Source organism: Harpegnathos saltator, unplaced genomic scaffold, assembly GCF_003227715.2.
Source record: "Harpegnathos saltator strain DR-91 unplaced genomic scaffold, Hsal_v8.6 scaffold627, whole genome shotgun sequence".
In the NCBI taxonomy this organism is placed as follows: Eukaryota; Metazoa; Arthropoda; class Insecta; order Hymenoptera; family Formicidae; genus Harpegnathos; species Harpegnathos saltator.
The window spans coordinates 506,148-526,897 of NW_020230457.1; the positions used below are offsets into that span (position 1 = coordinate 506,148).

A 20,750-nucleotide genomic window follows, 5' to 3' on the forward strand; every position below is an offset into this window, starting at 1 on the left:
AATTCTTAAGATATAAACTATTCTACGTACGGATCTTCCAAATTTGATATTCAACATTGCGTTCGTGTAAATACAAAAATATCAAAAGGAGAAAATCATCCTACTAACTTTATAATATAGAAAAATCAGAATCTCAGATTTGCGAAAGAACAGCAGAATAAACATAACTTCTTATACATTTTATGTATATTCAGTTTTACAATAGTCTCTCACGATAATTGTTTGCAAAAAGAATTGACTCTTTTAAGTTACATTTTTCTGTGAGAGATTATTTACTTATATCTGACCCAAAGGTACATATAATAAAAATTTAGTATGAGTCGAGTTAATTTAGTTAAATTATTGATATTGTAACTATGTACATCATAACGCACTCACATAAAGTACTCGAGAAGAACATTTCACGTGCACTCTCATTTACAAAGATAGTCGGATAAAAATGCAATATATATACCGCTTAATATAACATAATTACACTTCGCTAATATCGTTATTATACAGCTTTGAACGGTCTTTCCATAGTGTTATTACGTTCACGTTTTGAGTATCTTCGGTGACATAGGCTTTGCCACTTGCTGACGATTCGACGGTGCACAGAAATCACATAAATAATTTTTCTTATCAAACGCTACTCCCTTGGTCTCCACGCAATCTGAAATGATATATATACAAGATTACAATATACTTTGTATCTCTCTTGCATGCCTGACAAGGTTTTCACAAGAATTTAAATGCTAAAGAATAAAACTTTTTCAATTGATAATTTTTTGAATTCACATGTTCACTGCAAATATTACATATCTATTATAAAATAAAACATCCATTACGAATCCAGATTCTACGTAAATTCTATTTGTTTGAAAAAAATTCTCGATTTAAAATAATTTTAGAATTGTATAATCATTGACTTGAACTTGAACCATGGACATGCTCTCGTGTGGAAACAATTAGCATGGTAAAACTAGTTATTTTTCTACTACTTAGAAATCTTTATATATATATGCGTACACACACATACACATCATAATATTTATTAACATTTATAATTTTTGCAGAAGCAAGAAGATAGAAAAAAATACTATTGTTATATACATATATATATATGTATATAACAATAGTATATATATATATATAGGATGTCCGGAATCTTTTGGAAAAAAAAATTGTAAAGATTAAATCAGGTCAAATTAAGAATAAAAATATCATATACTATTTTATAAAAATCACAATAGTTGTTAAGTTATTAATAATTGAAAATTACTACATCTAGAAGCTTTTTTAATTAATAACTTGAAAATTTGTGTACTTATTTGCAAAATGATATATGACTTTTCTTCTTGGTTTGATCTGATTAATCTTCACAATTTTTCATTTCCAAAAGGACACCCTTGTATACATGCATATTAATTGATAAATAATTGAAATATGGCTTTTAGGATAGTGATGATTTAATAAAATTCGGTGCACGTGCAAATGTTCCTATACATGCAATGAAATTAACACTTTGAGCACACTTGAGAGTCATACTATACAATATATGTGAGTACAATCTCTAATTAAAAAAAAAAGCGGAAAGAAGATTACTATATGAATCCGTATGCTTAATTTCTAACGACGAGTTTTGTTAATTGAGATCAGTTACGTACGAATCTGTGTTGAATAATGTTTAATAAGGCTTTTGCCTGTGAAATATTAAGCACGCTATATACATGGATCCATGTAGATGTGTGTAAGTGCGTATATGCGTGCGGTGTTTTAGCATATGTCTTCCATTAACATGGATCCGTGCATGCAACGTTTTAAATATCAAATGATAGGACAGGATAAATAAAGAGAGAAATGCTCTTTGATCTAAATTCACAGTAAGAAGCAAAGGGTCAATTATGGCGCGGTCAATTATAAGCGCATAAAAATTTATAATAATTGTAAGTAACGTTAGGAAGCATAATTTCTTTTTGAAAAAGTTATCGATAAAGATCTGCTTTAAATTCTTCCCGATAATTCGCGAGGGGTGAATTGAAAATCGATATTTCCTGCTTTCATACATAATTATCTGCTTGTAAAAGCATCGAAGCATCGAAGAACCATTTCGGCGAGTCATCTTACGCATATTTTTATGTATATTTCTCGAGGGTTCACATATTTGATAATCTTTGAAATTTATCTCGCATGAAATATTTACGTTTACAGTTAGATATGAGTTTCTCAGTTGTGTGATTATAAATATAACGTCGCGTGTGTATCGCGTGATTGAAATGAAAAATTTAGATCCAATTTCAAATTCAAATCTGAATATTTCACGCGATGCAAGTTTTGAGACCATGACTACTAATACGAATCACAGTTATCATAAAAATTCACACGCTCACGTTCTAATCAATTTTTTTTTCTTGTTTTATCGCGTTTAATTAACAGAATCATATGAAATCTGATGTCGATACCTAAGTGCAGATACTTGTCGCATGCGCTGCAATGCACTAGATTCGGTTCCAGGTCGAGCCTTTGGGCGGTATGACAGCGACTGCAGTGTGGGCAATAGCGACCCTTTCGCCACAGCCTTGTTATCGCATAAAGATCATGTGGTTAGTGAAGTCAGGTAGAGAGGAATATTATGTAATTATAGCGGTGCTCAGCACGCGGCAGGGGGAATTAAGTGGTACTTCACACGGTAATCACACTTCTCATCGCGTCATTTAGCCGTAAATATATAGTATATATATAGTATCCCAGGATCTCTCAGGATCTGACACTGTAGATCCGGGGCACTTTATATACGCAATGTAATGTTACACATACAATTATCAAACACATCGGACACATGATAATTGATTTATATTCCAATCAATACACATCAATTACAGGTAAATTAAAGCACTGGACTTGCTCGAATCTGTTGCTGTGTAAATCTGCTCTTAATCGGTAATATTAATTAATAACATTAACTGATAGCTAAATGATAAGATAGAGACAAAAGCTGGACGTGAGTCCAGTTGTTGAAGTCCATAATTAGAGGCGAGATAGAGGACGCCGAGATAGAACGTGTTACAGTGTGAGTGATGAAAATTATTGTTAAGCAACTGAAGCCCAGCATAGTTCGGAACAACCGTGTTTCAGCATATGTGACGTAAATGATATGTCGAGAGATGCACTCACTTCGAACACGGTATACAGAGTGTAGAGACATATACTCGGGTATTCTTCTCGCCCTTCTTGTACTCATGCTGCCACTGCGCGACGCTGTTTCTGTCGGAATTAGCACCACCGGGCTCTCTCGAGCCGCAATTTGCGCACACGGCACATTCCTGACAATGCCACCTGCCTTGCGGTACACGTCGCAAACCGACGCAATAGATGTGGTACCTGGAGACCACTCAAGATTAAATAGTATTCCATCGAAACTTTCGTACCGTAATGAACTTATCCATTGACTCGATTCACTGTGCGAAAGATATTCGCTGCGTGTGTGACTCACCCTCGATCGCACATATCACAGAAGAGCATTTTGTCCTCATCCGCAGGATCGTGGCATTGCGCGCACGTTTTACAATCGGTACACTGCCATGCATACGATTGAATATGAGGGACCATATCCAGAGTCAAGTCTATACAGGATGGGTGAACTGAAAGAATACAATAACACCACATAGCAAATTACCTCGACTGTTTTTGAAGAAAGCACACTATTAGCGCATTAGAACGCGTGATCTTTACCGTTTCCATTACAAGTGCCGCACTGTATTAATATTTCAGTTTTATTGTGTTTATTCAGGACTTTCAGACACATCTTGCACTTCAACTTTACGTCGTCTTTTTGAGTGACTATCTCCATATCAACATCGTCCATAGTCGACTGAGATCCTTCCGTATCCTGTGTGCCCTCGCTGGATGATGAACTATATATATTCAAAGAAATAATCTACATTTTAAAAAGTATTGCATCCTGGCCATTAAACAAATACGGAGAAACTCCAAAATAAAAATTCCAAGCTCAATTTGATTGCTTGCTCCTTAGAAATTGTTTCAACATAAAGGAAATTAACTCTAAATTAGAAAGCATGAGATTGCAAAATTTTGTAACGTTGCTACTAACCTAGAGTCGCCAGAAGATGATTCACTATCGCTGTCGCTTTGAGATCCTTCCGATTGACTGTCGAGTTTACGTTCGTTAGGCCGCGTTGGTCCGTACAGGACGGTATTGAGGGGATAATATCTCAATTCCGCTGACGTATATTCCCGATAATAATCGGTGTACTGGCCTGGTATCAAGGCGACCGGGTAATGACTCGTTTTGTGCTCCGTGTCGATCTTTTGTGGCTTCTTTGGCACATGAATCGTAAAGGTCTGCAGATCTAAGCAGTACTTGCGGTTCTCCTTGCGAGTTTTGTTCAAATTAGCGTTCCACGTCATCGCAGACTGCACCGCCATTTCCGCGAGATCTATCCTATTCCTCTCCGCGTTCGCCGCAGCTGTGAGTTCCTTCTGCTTCTTGGAATGTTCCTTCACCTGTTTCTCGCGCATATGCTTGCGATACTCCTCGTACTGATCCGGAAAATCGCTGCACATCACGTCCAGCACTTCTGAACTGCACACCGCAGTTAATCCTACAATAATACGGTATGATAAAATGAATGATGATTCGATGATCGAGTCTGCACGATCAAAGTTACAATCCTTTCGTTTTTTAACTCGTAAGAAGATATTAAGGACTTTACCCATGTCGCACATTGCCTCACTGACCAATACATTTTCCCTCAAATAATTCCTCTCTTCCATGTCGACCATCCTGCGCTTGAGATCAGGATATTTACGCTTGAAGGATTTCACACCGAGATATTGGGATATCTGCTCCTGAATCATGAAGGTTTCACCTTTCTTATCCAGTGGCCACTCGTATTCTGCTATTTTGTCGACGGTGAAAGGTCCTTCGTCGGGATCGAAATTGATTTCCATCCTTCGATTCTTGACTTTGACCTTTTCGGATTCCGTCGTAGCAGTACTCAGGACACTACCTTGAGATTCTTCATTTATGATCGTCTCTGAGGCTGTAATACAAATTGCCAAAAATTAACTTCCAAGTAAACATAACCAACACATACATTTCGTATAGTTTTATGTTAATCAGCGTATACAAGTAAAAAAGAGATACCTTAAGTTTGCCTAATATGACAAATAAATAATGCTTTTTATATGTGCCTCTACGAAATTATTAAATTATACTGATGAAGAAAGAAAAATTTCGTACTTCACTAACGTTGTCAATAAGTTACCTAGATTACAGCATCCTTGATAATTTATTATTATTTTTTGTTGATACATATTCACTGAATCCTGAGTGCGACAGATATTTACCGAGGAAACCTCGGTATTAAAAATATTACACCACGTTGACACATACTGAACACACTTATCATCAAATATCACATACAAAAAAAACATATGTTGTTATGCTAGTATATATTTACATGGACGATATGCGAATTAGTATGAGCGTTTTTAGCGCTGCTAAGCACAGCATAATCGCGACACATATCGCGAATAAAAGAATCAGTGTACAATCGCCTCGCATTTGAGCACGTCATTACAACAATTTCGTATTAAGTCACTTGAGAGACATCCTATGCCACAAGAAAGGGTCTATTTTTAGTTCCCTTAGAGTTGGATGTGTACCAATACATCCAAGTTAACCGGCTCAGCTGTTCGATGATGAAAATGAGGATATGTTTACTTAAGTTTATGATAACGCTGATGTTACTTCTTCCTATCATCAAATGTTGCTAAAATATTATATATATACATATATAACTGGTAATTTTTTTAATTTGGACACGTTTATATATGTTAGAGATGATACTTCAAGATATAATTAAGTTGTTCCTAAAGAAAGTTATTCCTGATAATTACAAATTGCAACACATATTGGAATTACATTGAAGTATCTATTAATACTCGTATATAATGTGGAATATTCAAAAAACGACGAGCGAGATCGGCCCTGTCACTAAATCACAATATCAATATGGCATAATAATGATGCTGCCATTATCTCATTATCAATACTTTTGTCATACTCAATTTTTTCTATTCCTTTTTTCTCTTTTTTCTTTCTTTTCTATACTTTTTTTCTATTCCTTTTTTCTCTTTTTTCTTTCTTTTCTATACTTTTTTTCTATTCCTTTTTTCTCTTTTTTCTTTCTTTTCTATACTTTTTTTTCTACATTCTTTTACTTTTTTATATTTCTTTTTTATATTTCTTTTTCTTTTATCTTTCCTTTTTATATTTTCTTCACTTGCATTTCTTTTGTGTGTTCTTTCGTGATGCACTATTATTACTATTTGTAACTCAACACGTGCGTCATCCAAAGGGATGAGTTCTGTAAAATTTGCAAAATAAATAAATACTGTTTAATGGTATTTGTATAACGTAATAATTTTTTTTCACTAATATACTGTTTTGTAATATAGTGTTCAATATTCGGATATTACACACAATAGTTCTTCATTCATAAGGTTATGCTATTAAAATGGAAAAAGTGCATACCAGGTGCTGATATATTCCTAGCTGGTGTTTGCGACCTGGAGCCGGACTCGGCGCTCATTCTCGTCTCCTCGTCGATCACTTGCACCATCGACACCGTTTCGCCGCCTCTGATGACTGCGTCGGCTTGCTTCTTCGACGTCGGCGTTAACCAGTTCGAGGGTCCGGGTGGCGTAGGTATCTCCTTCATCTCGGATGCTCTCGATCCATCCGACGATGTCCTACCTTTATTCTCGGCATTCTGTTTCGCCGTGGTCTTCTGTATCTTTTCGGAAACTACGTCCGCGGCCGGTCTTTTGTGCTGCTCACTATCCTTCAAGTCCAACGACGCCGCGGAGCTGATAGTCGCTCGGCTGGTGGACGGCTTCGCCGAATTATCCTGCGTGACGCCGCACGGCGATCTTGTAGGTTCCAACTGCATCGCGATCGCGGCGGCTTCTGCGGCTTTAGCCTCCCTCTTCCCTTTAGCAGTGGTGGGACCTGCGGTTTTCGTATCTATAGGCGGTTGCTTCAGCGCCTTGTACAACTCCGATGATTTTCGCAACGAATCTTCCGCCGCTGGTGTCTCGTCGATGGTGATGACAGCCATCGTCGATGCCTCTATAGCCGACAAGTCCTGATCTATTCGAGGCTTCTTGCCGGTCGGGATGTCCACGTTATCCAATTTTCGTTTACCGCGACCTACAGACGCAACGGAAGGAAAGTTAAAGTCTCATTGAGATAACATTATCCGACTAAATGTACAACAGACTAACCAAGAAGAGAACAAACCTCGTCCTCTGCCTCTCTTGGGCGGAGCGTAACTCTTCTGGCTCCTACACGTCCTCTTGGGTCTCTCGTTCTCCCGGTGTTCGACCGGTGGAGTCTGCTGGATCTCGTCCAGGGACAGGGGGTCTCTGGGTACCAGTAGGTGCGCGGGCGGATGTATCACCTGTTGCACCAGTGGATTTCTCCGAGGTCTGCCCCGCTTCTTCGGCACTTTGATATCGGTCATTCTGCTGGGCGTGACTTCTTCGATGATCATGACGTCCTGGCTGGAGTTGGAGTTCTCGTTGACGATTATCAGCTCTGGTCGGTGTTCGATGATCTCGCAATCCGACCCGCCCGGCGAGTTGGTCGTGTTCTTGCTCAGAATATCCTTCAGCTTGTCGCTCATGGAAGACGAGTCCGACGTCTTCGACGGCCGTACCTGCGTGATACTAATCTCCTGGCTGATCACATTCATCTGCTGCCGGCTGATCAGACTGGTCTTCGGGTCGAACAGCAATTGCTGCTGCTGCTGCTGTTGTTGCTGCTGCTGCTGCTTCTGCTGATCCCGACACATCACCGGCTGAATGGTGACCTCCGGCAGCATCTGTGACAGCTGCGCCTCCAGCTTAGACTTCTTGCTGTCGACCGGTGAGATCGTGATGTCCTTGCGCTTGGACGATATCTCGAGCGCGCTCTCCATCGCCTTTCTATTCTGAATCTGCATCGGCGTGACGGGTTCGATAGTGAGCTCAGACCGACCACCTTGCAAGATGGACGAGTGGCTGGCACCGGCGCCGGTCTTGAGGATCTTCAATGGGGAAGGAGGATCCTTACTGTGAGCGACGTGATGCTCCGCGTACCTGTGTGAGAAAGACGCAAGCGCAGAATCCGGCGAGCCGGTAACCGGAGCCTCCTTGCTGGCCTTGTGCGCGGAAGATCCTTGAGTTTCATGACTGTCGCACGCGACGATAGTGGGATGACCGGTCTTGGACAGCTTGATCTTCATCTCCAACGGCGAGTCCGAGACGTCCTTGCTGCGTCTCTGTTGCTTCTCCTTTCTACCCGTCTCAGGCTCGGTCACCACCGAAGCGTCGCCCGTCTTGAAGAGCTTGATCTTCATGCCGAGACTCGCTGGCAACGGCGAATCGCTGCTCTTGGCGTGCTCCGCGTCAGACGCGCGCGTCGTCTTGCCTTGATGGTCTTCGCCGACGGCAGAGCTCGTGGCAGTCTCGCTCTGCACGATGGAGGCGTCGCCGCTCTTGGACAGCTTGATCTTCATACCAAGTGGAGATTCCGTCCTCTTGGGCGTCTCCGCCTGAGCTTCCCGCGGCCTTGAGTCCTCCGCTTGCTCCAGCTTACTACTAGATGAGCAGCTCACCACTGACGTCAAGTCTCCCGACTTGGACACCTTGATCTTCAGGCCAACGGGGGAGACCTCGGAGCTCTGGGACGCGTTCTCCTCGATTACTTCCGACAATATGGTTGACGTTGAGGTCTCACCCGACTTCGTTACCTTAATTTTAATCCCGGTAGGCTCCGTCGGCTTCGCCATGTCCTGCGCGGCGGCGGCCTCGAGTTTCTCTCTGTGCCTCGTCTCCTTCACGTCGTCCGAGACTTCTGAGTGTATGATAGACGCGTCGCCGCTCTTCGACAGCTTGATCTTCATACCAAGCGGCGACTCCGTGCGCTTGGGTGGCTCGGGCACCTCCAGCTTGTCCCTCGTGTCCTCGACGGTGTCCATGGAGATGATGGACGCTGCGCCTCCTTTGCCCTTGGTCAGCTTGATCTTCATGCCGATCGGAGACTCCGTCCTTTTCGGCAGCTCGGCAAAGTCCTGCTTCTCCTTTGTCTTCGTGGACGACTCCTTCGTGTCATCCACGCCGGGTTCCGAGGGGGACACAATGGAGGCGTCGCCAGTCTTCGACAGCTTGATCTTCATGCCGATCGGGGAATCCGTGCGTTTTGCTTCCTTGTGCTCCTCTGCTATGTCCTGCCAGTCGCTCTGAATGATGGAAGCGTCGCCGCTCTTGGAGAGCTTGATCTTCATGCCGATCGGTGATTCCGTTCTCTTCGGGCTGCCCTGCGGCAAGTCCAGCTTATCCTTGTGCTTGGCGAGAACCTCCTTGGAACTGTCTTGCTGCACGATCGACGCCGAATCACCGGACTTGGAGAGCTTGATCTTCATGCCGATGGGCGAGTCCGTTCTCTTCGACTCCTCGAACTTGTATTTACTCGTCTCCTTCGAGTCGTCCAGGCTGCCGCTCTCGTGTTTCTCCGTGGTCGCACCCACGATGGACGCGTCGCCGCTTTTCGACAGTTTGATCTTCATACCGATGGGAGATAAGGACGAGGACGTGCTGTCGGTATGCCATTGGCCCGTCTCCTCCAGATTCTCATTCGATATTATGGAGGGGTGGCCACCCTTTGACAGCTTCAGCTTGATCTTACCCAGTTTCTGGCCCGGACTGTCCTCCGGGTTCGGCGAGTTCGCGGCTGAACGGATCTTCGGGCTCTTCGGCGACCGCGGCTCGCTGCAATCCGCGATCGCGGACTTGGCGATCTTCAGGATGATCCGCGGCGAGCCCACGTTCTCGAAGTCGTGCTTCTCGGACTCCTTGCGCGGCGTTTCCACACTTCTCGACTCGGCAGCAGTGCTCCTGTCAGACTTGGGCGACTCCAGCATCTTTGAGTACATCATGGCTCTGCTGGAGTCCTTTGGTATGAGAAGACTGTCGTTTGGACTGATGGTGGACTCCACCTTAGTGGAGTCCGGGACGGGTATCTCGATCTTAGGCGGCTCCTTCAGCCGCTCTTCCAATATCGATACTCGCGGAATCAGCTCACACGCCTTCAGGATACATTCGTTCGACAACGGCTTGAGATCTGACTTGGTGTCTTCTTCTTTCTTCTCGCGCGAGGATGGGTCATCCGTCGCTTGCACACTTGGAGAGTCAGCCATGATGGGAGCGAGCTCGACAGGAGACTTTGAACACGTCCGGTTCTTTGTCTTCTCATTCTCTTCGACTCCTTCGTTCACCTCCTCCACTCTCCCGACATCCTTCCCTGGCGTCGCGTCGCCAGCGAGGATGTTTTGCATCTGCGTTGCGAACTTCCGCTCGTTCTCCAGCTTCGCAGCCTCCGATATAATCTCAGCCTCTGAGATGGAGATGGAGATGCGCGATGCTAGCTCGGATTCGCTGTTCGTGTAATTATCCGCATCGTCAGGCATCACGTAGAGCTCCGCGCCAGCCTGCTTCGCGATATCCTCGACGACGCTCTCCACCATCTTCGGCGAGAGCACCAACGGCGAGTCTATCGTTTGCTCCTCGGACTCCTGCAGGAATTTCACGGCGGACTCCAGCTCGGAGATCTCCGAGCTCGACTGTGAATTCTCGATGACGGCCGGCATGTCGGCGAGATTCTCTTGGGACACTACGGCTTCCAGCAGCATATCCTGCGGCAATTCCAGCTTGCTCTCGGCCTCCTCCAGGTCGCCCACTGACTCCAGCCGGTTGTCTCCAAACTCCGCGTCCAAGTCACTTCGCTCCGGATTACAGACTGTCCTCAGAGGCTCCTCCATCTTCTCGTCATCTGCGTTCTCGCTCACCGGCTTCGTGCTGCTCGCAGCTTCGCTCATCTTCAACAATTCATTGGCTTCGTTCTCGGTGGCTTTGTCGTTAACCGGCTGCTCGGCCATCGCTTCGTTCACTTCGTCGTCTCTGCTCGTCAAGCAGCTGGTGATTACATTCGTTATGTAGTCTGAATTTTGCGACAAGCTCGTTTCGCTTTGATTCGTCTGATCCAATAAGAGATCCATATCGACTACCTTACTTACTGCTTCCTCCGCAGCCTTGTCCTCGGCCTTCGCGTCCTTCAACGACGGATTCTCACTGCCAGATATCAGATCAAGGTCTAGGAGTCCCTCCAGGGAGTCCATATGTTGCGTAGCGATCGAATCGTCCATGCATACCGTATCTTGAGACAGTTTCTCAGCTAACTTTTCGATATTCGCCTCCAACGGCAAGTCCGCCGAATCCTGCAGCGAGTTTACTTCAGCTCCGTTTTCTTCGATCTCCATTATGCTCTTCATGTCAGTCGTCTCGTTGTCATCGCTTAACATGCCTGTTAACGTGTCTATCGCGTCTTCTTTCGAGGATTGTATTGATTCGGGCAAAATTTTCACAACATCGCTGACGTTATCCGAGATATTTTCATGATCTTTGAGATCATTCTTCGAATTAGTGTCTTCATCATGTATTGACTCTCCCTCGATTGACTTCTCTGAGCTTTCTTGCAACATAGAAAGGCTAATGTCGTCTGATTGCACGTCCCCTAAATTATCGTTGGCAGATTCCTTGGCTTCTGTATTCTTCTCCTCGATTATTGAAGTTACCTCGACATCGCTCAATTTTTCCGATTCCTTATCGACTACTATCGCGGTTTCATCGCGCGTCTCTTTATCCTCCTGGATCTTCTCATCTTGAGTGTTCATCATCTGGATATCAGACGCTGGAATTTTCGATTCCAAAAATAGATTTGTGTCAAGAATTTCTTCTTCTGTTTCTGCTTCGACTTCGGCTTCGACTCCGGCTTCGACTTCGGCTTCTGCTTCTTCTTCTTCTTCTTCTTCTTGTTCTCCTGCTTTTACTTCTTCTCTTCCTGCTTCTTTGTCCTCTTCATTAGTACGTTCTTCGGCTTCTACAATCTTTTTTTCGCTTGTGCTTGGTATAAAGATCTCTGTTTCTTCGGCTTTCTCCTCATTCAACGGAATCTCAGTTACGATATTTTCTTCGGTTTTAACTTCTTCCTGTGATGTACTGTCCAAAGGACTCGATACTTTATCTTCTGCAACCACTAAATTATCAGCTAATGGCGGATTAGTATCCTTTTCCGATGATACGTCGGGAGAAGTAACATTTTTCTGAATAGGTTCACTTTCCGTTTGTGCAGAGTACGAATCAATTTCTTCACTCTGCGCGTGTAATTCAGGCTGGTCGGGAGTTTGCTGTGGAGAAGATATCTCTGTCGCAGGTGATGTTTCGTCTTTGTTCACGACTGACGACGTTATTTCCGGTTTCAAATCTTCTATCTTCTCAGCTTCACATTCTAACGGTATCTTTGTATCTTCAGTTGTATCACTCGTTTCAACAGACACAGGGGCAGGATCTTCGGGTAAACTTTCAGATTTATCAGATTTTTCAGATCTATCAGATTTATTAGAGGTAATCGTATCGTTAACTTCACAGACTTCAGATGTTTTTAATAGAGGTGGAAGCTGTTCGATAGGTTCAGTACATTTGACCGAGACCAAGGATTCAGTACAGACATTTTCTTCCGTGCAAATTGTCGTATCCTTAGAAATATTAACATCGGCAAGTGTTGCGTCTGCGTCATTCTGTGTTAATGGATCCGAGGAGTGTGAATTTGTAATACAGCTTTGCTCATCCAATGAATGGTTACTTGAACATTGCACGTTACTCGTCTCCACGGCGATAGTCTCTTCATTTTCTTCGATAGCTTCATGAGTCAATGATACCGTATTTTCCTTTGAGTCTGATTCGTTCTTAACTGTACTTGACTCAACCTTAGATGCACTGTCATTCGTTAGCATAAACTTTTCTTTCGCTTCGACGTTTGTGTCTACATTGTCCTGATTGTCATCGGTGGCCGTCTCGAGATCTGTCGCGATAGCCGTTTCCGCTGAAGCAATTTCTTCTATTGTTAGAGAGCTGTCAACGACAGCGTCGGATTCCTGACTATTTTTACATATCGATTCTGACATACATGATTTTTCATCAGATACTTCAGTTAGCGTAGAATTCTGAATACTATTTGCAGATTCTGAAAGGACCTTTTTATCTTCACATTTGGATTTATCTTCCACAAGGTCTTCCGTGTTATTGTCAGTGACAGCATAATTGTCGTTTATCTCCTTAGTATCCGATGATTCATTTTCACTAGAAACCATGGAAATACTCTCCTCCTGTGTTTCAAGAATAAGCGTCGACATATTTGATTCTGATTTGGTATTATCAACTTTATCCTCTCGATCCTCTTCGATATCTTGCGTTTCCTTTGGCGATGCAGTAGACGTTTCTATATTCGGCATTTCTGCACAAGCCTCATTGGATGATTGAGGTTCCGACGATGTTTCTTCAATTGTGGCCGTTCTATTTATTTCTGTGTCATTTTCTATTTGTTTATGTGTACTGCTTGATATCTCGTTATCAGTACACTTTGGCACTTCGTTTAAGACCAAGTCGTTCTGTTGTAATGTTTCACTTTGACTAGAATTTTCCAGGTCCCCAATTTTTGCACTCAGATCTTTTGTTTCTTTATTACTGATATCTTCTGTTTTTATATTACATTTTTCTGGGATAACCATATTAGTTGAATCATCAGTTGAATCAATGGATTTTTCTATATCTTGTTTCGTTGCATCAGTTACTTCAGAATTATCCTTATCATGACATATTGCAGAAATATTAAATGATGGAGTTTCTTTACAAATAGAAAAGGATGTGATATCTTTTGGAGAATCATTGTCATGTATGTTGGTCTCTTCAGAATCCTCTGATATGTATGCCTCTCCTATTAATTGCAAACTTTTACTAATACTACCAATTGTCACTACATGCTTTGCCTCACTTTTGGAGTCTAACACTTTGTCTTGGCTTTCAGTTTCATCATTGACAGATTTGTTTTCCATCTTCCTCAATATATCTTCTTCATAGTTCACGGAAGAAGTCGCGTTTGATTGTTGCTTATTTTGGACAATTTCTTGAACAGTATCAGCTAATACAGCACTTGATAAATCAGTCTCAATACATGGTTTATCATTGGAAGACGATGTACAAACCACAGGTGCATCATCAACTGTGTCTTTAGTATCTACAGAAGAAGATTCGCTACATTTAACTGAATCCAGTTCAGTACTTTCGGAAATATTTTTACTTGTAATCGATGATGAATCTTTATGTATCATATTTTCATGTGTATGAATAAATGTGTCTTCTCGAATTTCAAGATTGCTATCTACAGCACGTTCCTCAGACACAATATTGGATTCGTTAGTACCAACAATACTTGTAGTATTATCATTATTTGTTGCACAAATGACATCAGAGGTAGAACTAAGTACATTAGATGAACTTTCTTGCGTCTCCTTCGTTGGATTCGTCGATTGTTGAGATGATTCCACCTTGGATTCCGTAATTATCTCTGAAAGTGCAGCAATTTCGCTCTCTAAGGTTGAATCACCAACCTGTTCGCCAGACTGTACACCAATAATGTCATTGATATCCATGACGCTCAGTGCTTCAGTATCATATGTCTCTGTGTCACTGTCAATACAGTAAGGGACATAACGCATCGGTGAATTATCTTTGGAAGATTTCTCACTCTGCTCCTGACTTTTATTTTTTGAGCCAAATAGGCCCATCTTAGAATCCTCAGACATTGTATGGAAGTTCTGTGCGGGGGACGTTATGTCTACCGCTGCCACTACTACCGTTACACATTTATATTGCTCCTTCTAACAGTGCATGCGAATAGATCTCCAAAGAGAATCTCAACAGAGTCATCCCTGCAAATGCATCATAAAGGTATAAAGTTTTTGAATCTATTCTTTCAGGTTGCATTATACTATATTTTTTACACTCGAGATTAAAGGCGAGAGTACTCATTCATCGACGATATAAAATAGAAAATATCTCTGACATTTTCGACCATTTCGATCCTACCTTACTTACCGTTTACATTGATAGTTTATTTGTTTTCACCCGACATAACCAACGTCGTCCTCCATTTGCGTCTACCAGTTCACAATGTTACACAGATTGCATAAATGTATGTGCGATGTAACTGGAGCCAGATATATCGTCTAACTTTGTAGCAAACGGGATCGATACGCGGGCGAGTGCACAGTTTTCAAATATTATACTTTACCAAATCAACGCTACTTCGGCCTCTTTTCTCTTTCTCTAAAATCGCCAGTCGGCATCATAACTGACGCAGAAGAAATTCCCCTAGTTGCGGCTAACCTATTATATTCCCAAATAAGACGATATGCCGCACAAACTTTCTTCTACATTTTTTTGTTTTATCCTTCCTCACTACTTTCTACGCGTATTTTATATATTGTCTTTCACGAACATATTTGTTCTTTTTAGTCGAACTTTCGACACTAGTGCAAGAAAAGTATTACATTGAAACGTCAGAAATTTGTTCGCTTTCGAAACTAATGCATTAATAAAATGCAATAAGTTGGACTGAAGGCCGGTTGTTCTAATTCCTTGGTAAATTAACTGATAGTTAAATCATATGTTTATCTTTGCCTTTCCTTCAACTTAGACAAAGACAGACATATGATTTAACTGTCAATTAACTTACCAAGGAGTTGGAACAACCTGCCCTGAAACAAGTATACTTTCTGTCATTTTAACTTACTGAACTAGTGTATGCTACTTCAAACTACTTACTAAAGTTTTTCGAAAACGAGCAGTTTACTTTTTAGTCGAGAAACGTCGCGGCCAATGTATTGAATATTGCTGCACTTTTTCAAAGTGCAGCAATATTCAATACAGCTGCAGTTTATTGTACACAGTAGTATACCAAATAACTGTACCAAATAATTTTGAAAACATCAATAAAGATATAAATAACATATATCCCATACAGCACAGACAATTGCAGCAATATTGCTACATTGCGTATTGCAGTGCAATATTGTAGAGACATTGCAAAAACAATATTTTGCATTATTATATCTGCAATGTTGTAGCAACATTTCAAATTGCGGTTATTATTAAAAAATTATACGAGATATCGCTAAATGGAAGAGGACTTTTTCGTTTCTCTCGCTTAGCTCTTTGCCCTTATGGAGTTGGTATGTTACAATTATAGGACACTTTGAATATTGCTCTAATTCTCATATTTAATCACCACGATTTGGTTTTACAATTATAGTTTCATATCCCAAACTTAGACGTCTTATTAATTCAAGAATAGTTACTGCAAGTACTTAAGACTTGTATTATTTCAAATAGCAAGGTGACATCTTATTGACGTTCTATTGAATCAATAAAACGGCGTCTTTTAAGATATCATTTTACTCCTTGAAATATTACAGATCTTGGGGACTTTCTGTGACTATTCTTGTTTGATGTCAGAAATGAAAACAATGGCATATTAATTTTTTTTTTCATGTACGTTAAAATAAAAGAGATTTCCATAAAACGACACTTATGATCGATTTTACAAATTTGTAAAATGTTCCGACACTTTTCTTTTGCTGTATGATAATCATTCACTGTAAATAATTAGTGAAATTTATATAAATGTTGAGATGAACATATTATCTCTCATGATTATTGTTACAGAATTTTTATGGAAAATTATTGATTGTCACAACAAGAGGAAAGTGTGTCCAGAACATTTTATAAATTTGTTAAATCGATCACAAATATCATCATCTGGAATGTATCTATATAACTAAAACAATTTTTGGCATACGATCTTTTGCTTCTGTCGTCATTAAATAAAGACTCACAGAAAGTCTCCAGGAGAGACTCTCAATATACAGGGTGTATCAGAACACGGGCTCCGTAGGGATATAGAGCTAAGTGAGAGGAACAAAAAAGTCCTCTACTATAAATATATATATATATATAAAGCATTATTGCATACAAATTATATTACAAATATTGCTGCAATGTTACACTGCAATGTTATTGCAATATTACTGCAAGCGGACATTTTACCTTTGCTGCAAGATTGCAGCAACATTTCGCATCGTTTCTGCAATGTTGCAATCTTGCAAAACAACGTTCCTGCAATATTGCTGTAACGGTGCTGTGCTGTATGGAATATAATATAATAAATATATACAAATATATTTTATTCTATGCCTAAAGATTAAAAGATTACTTTTTTCGACATAAAAAATATACAGAATTCAACGGGCTGTTCAACTTCGATAGAAATAATAGCAATGATTTAATAAGCATTCTAGTATCTAACTAAAATTGTTGATATTAAAGTTTTTATTGCTTTATATTAATTATATTAGTTTTTATTTTTCAATAAGAGAAAGTTTATTATTCCTATCAATGAAGAACTATATATATTAAAAACGGCGATTCATAGCAGAAATTTGAAATTATATTTTAAAATTTAAATCTATTCTAAAATAAAAATCTATGTCATTTCTTGTTGTGCGATATGCGTTTTGTTCTATGAATAAAATTAGTATTTCATTCGTACTACGAATACAGGTTTATTATTTGGTTTGTTCTACGAGGAACTTGAACTGACGAAAGGTCTTTCTCTGGGTCCTTATTCTCGAAAATTTATGAAAAATATCGTATACTACATATTTCATCAATGGGGCAATTTAAATGGCTGAGAATCGTGATATCTAGCGACAGCTGAGAATCGTGATATCTAGTGACATTCATGAAATATCGTATGCAACATACGATATTTCATAAATGTCATCTTTTTCTTCTTCAAATAACTAACGTTCCATTAGTCAGTCTTATTGTATTTATAGTTTCTTCGAGTGAATTGAGTTAATTTCCTTTATATTATTTTGCAAATATTTAAAAAAAAATTTCTAATGCTAGGTAAGCTCTGGTAATATTGGCGACGCGATCCACAATATTACTAGCCGGAAAGATACCGGCTGTATAAGGCTCGATTCATAGCTTATTGCTCGATGCATTGTGAATGGTGGAAACTGTGATCTGCATTTTATACAAGAGCTGCACACAAGCAGGATAAGTCCGCTCCCTATTGAAAAACTTCTATTGAGATTTAAAGGGAGATTTCCGAAAAATTTCTTATATGAAATCTCAATTATTTCTTATGATATCTCAATTGAGTTATCATGTGAAAAATTGAAGTTTTTTTATTTTTTCCAATTTTATATGTTCAATTTTATATTTTATATGAAATATTATTTACTTTTTTATATATTAGATCTAGTATCCAGACAGCACAAAACCTCCAAAGGACGTCCTGGAGACGTTTTTAGGATATTAGAACGTCCTCAGAATGTTCTTAGAGTGTCCTTTGGAAGTCTGTATTGACTGGGTTAATTCTTTCCCATTTTTGATAATTTTCAATTTTTATTTAAGAATCAATAGAACGAGATTAATCAATGAAATATTCTCCGTTGTTATCGATGATCTTGCGCCATTTATTGGGCAGTTACCGAATCCCGATAGAATCACGATAGAAACTTGGTGGCTGTGAGGCTATAAAATCATGATGAAATTTCGTATGTCATCAACTGCCGAAAAATATGTATCAGACAATATGATGTTGCATCGACCGAAATAAGTGAAAAATCTGATAAAGCTAACGGAGAATGTCTCATGTGGGAGAACTTCCCAGCCCAAATGTAAGATGTGGCTTCTGTATGTAGTTTAGCACTGTTGTACAACAGGATATGACTTTACAGCTGCCTTGTCCAGTACATGGCCTTTTTTACTCAATTACGTCGCTCAAACATACCAATTGCTCTTAGTAAATTTCTGTTTTAATGGTTTTATCTGGTTCCAAGAGTTCATAGTACAGCACACCCTTCTGATCAACCGGCGATTTTTGTTAATATTAATTGTTAGCTCGTGTGGAACTTATTTCCCTCCTTTCTGTACTTTCTTTTCTTTTCTCATACGATGTAAACGATCGCAAATAGCTTTCTTGTTTATTCCCAGCTTTCCTGCAAGTTCTTGTTGTGTTTTTACTGTATTTTCATACAGTAGATTTTGCAATTCCGTTTTTAAACTTTTTTAGCCGATCGGTACGTGATTGGTCGTAAAGATCAAAATTACCACTTCGAAAACGTTCAAATCAATTTTGGCACGTGCGGTCGGTCACAGCATTTTTACCATAAGCTGCATAAATTATTTTGGCTGCTTCAGAAGCGTTTTTGTTGAATGAAATACGAGATGCATTGCGTTTCGAATATGCTCTTTGATAACCATCGTTGATTATTTGAGGTTTTCTACATTAAATGCTAAACTATCGTCTGTTCTTAGCCTATTTTTTTTGGCTGCACTGCTGAACTGGTGTATTAATAACAAACTCGGATGCTTGCACTAGTGCACACTGAATGCGAGTTTTTTCGGTACCACACATTCAAGTTGTGCCCTTTACCCTAAGTTGTCTTCAAGTTTGTTTTTTTTAACGTTATTACAATATGGATATTTCTCAATATTTTCATATTTCTCCTTATCTGCATAAAGCTATATATACATTATACCCAGCACACAAACAGCACAAAACACAAAGTAATACTGTTGGTTATACTGTTGGTTATGATGTCTCATTTAACAATATATCCGTTGCCTAACACATATCATATTGCACTTATATTGTTGAATGGGAAATTATAAGTAACAGTTATATAACTGTGTTATTTCTTTTTTGCTGGATAATTGTTACTTATATCGTAGAGTTTTTAATAGATTCTCTAACAAATTTATTTTTTTTTTCTTTTCTCTTGAGCTTCTGCTTCATTGTTTTAATTATTCTCATCATGTGCTTTTCCTGTAGGCTCATTTCCTGCTTCTTCTTACGTAAAAGTGAACTGCTTATAACTGTTCTCAGCTTTTGCTTGGGTAGTTTCGCAGTACCACCACCAGTAACACTTGTAGGTTGCATTCTCAATGATGAAATTGAAGCAAGAACTGTTGTGTTATCTTCTTTCGTTTTCAAACTCGTCCTTACAATTGTAGACACATTGCATTGCATTGTAGTCACAGCAGATGTAGGAACTGGAGTAGTGACATATTCCATCACAGGAGTAGCCATCATAAGCAGGAGCCCTCATAAATATCGATGGCACAGCCAGATTTTTTAAAAGGACACTGCTTGCGTTAGCTTTTTCCATGATATCTGTAGCTACAAAATGAGCACTACAGATTATGTGGCTTTTTGTAGGTATAAAATCTCTTCCGATTGCATTAATCCACATTCGCAAAACGTCTGGACGCTTTATCGGAAAACTGAAATATTTCATTGCAGCATAACCTTCACATATTATAAACTTTGAATATTTATTACAATGCATTCTACTTACTGAAATAAATGATACCCGTCTTCCTTAGTATTTTTGCAATTTGCAATGCAGCACCTATTCGGCATTATCGCTTTTTTGAATTTACAAAATTAACAATATATGGTAATATGTCAAATGACATTGGCCGCGTTCAGTAGAACAAAGTGATCAGAGAGCGCTTAGTGATTATTGTCTGTGATTGGAGCATTCTTTTAGATTCTTCATAGACCCAGAAATATTTACCAATCAGGAGCGAGATTCAGTGGAAAATCTAGTAATGTTGTCCAACTGTTGAGTCTGCTGAACGCGGCCATTGGCCGCGTTTGCGTTTGCTTTAAACTCCGTTTAAAGCAAGTTGTGGAACTGGGCCTTAAACGGAGTTTAAAGCTAAACCGATGG

The 20,750-nt window shown here is 40.0% G+C and overlaps 2 protein-coding genes across 3 annotated transcripts; both read right to left on the minus strand.

The window, feature by feature from the left end:
• Positions 1 to 320: 320 nt before the first annotated feature.
• e(y)3 (PHD finger protein enhancer of yellow 3) lies at positions 321 to 15,571 on the minus strand. Of its 2 annotated transcripts, XM_011147929.3 has the most exons (10): positions 15,037 to 15,571; positions 7,307 to 14,870; positions 6,539 to 7,216; positions 4,713 to 5,042; positions 4,091 to 4,601; positions 3,712 to 3,893; positions 3,473 to 3,620; positions 3,154 to 3,360; positions 2,442 to 2,557; positions 321 to 652 (listed from the first exon to the last, which is right to left on the minus strand). In XM_011147929.3, the coding sequence occupies exons 2-10, from the start codon at positions 14,742 to 14,744 to the stop codon at positions 534 to 536; spliced, it is 9,729 nt and encodes a 3,242-aa protein (XP_011146231.2). In that variant the 5' UTR covers positions 14,745 to 14,870; positions 15,037 to 15,571; the 3' UTR covers positions 321 to 533. The 2 variants fall into 2 exon arrangements, with proteins under 2 accessions (XP_011146231.2, XP_011146232.2); XM_011147930.3 differs by lacking the exon at positions 2,442 to 2,557.
• A 3,464-nt stretch (positions 15,572 to 19,035) lies between these two features.
• LOC105187239 (THAP domain-containing protein 1) lies at positions 19,036 to 20,442 on the minus strand. The gene is made up of 2 exons (XM_011147928.3): positions 20,373 to 20,442; positions 19,036 to 20,298 (listed from the first exon to the last, which is right to left on the minus strand). The coding sequence occupies exons 1-2, from the start codon at positions 20,435 to 20,437 to the stop codon at positions 19,989 to 19,991; spliced, it is 375 nt and encodes a 124-aa protein (XP_011146230.2). The 5' UTR covers positions 20,438 to 20,442; the 3' UTR covers positions 19,036 to 19,988.
• Between the last annotated feature and the right edge of the window lie 308 nt (positions 20,443 to 20,750).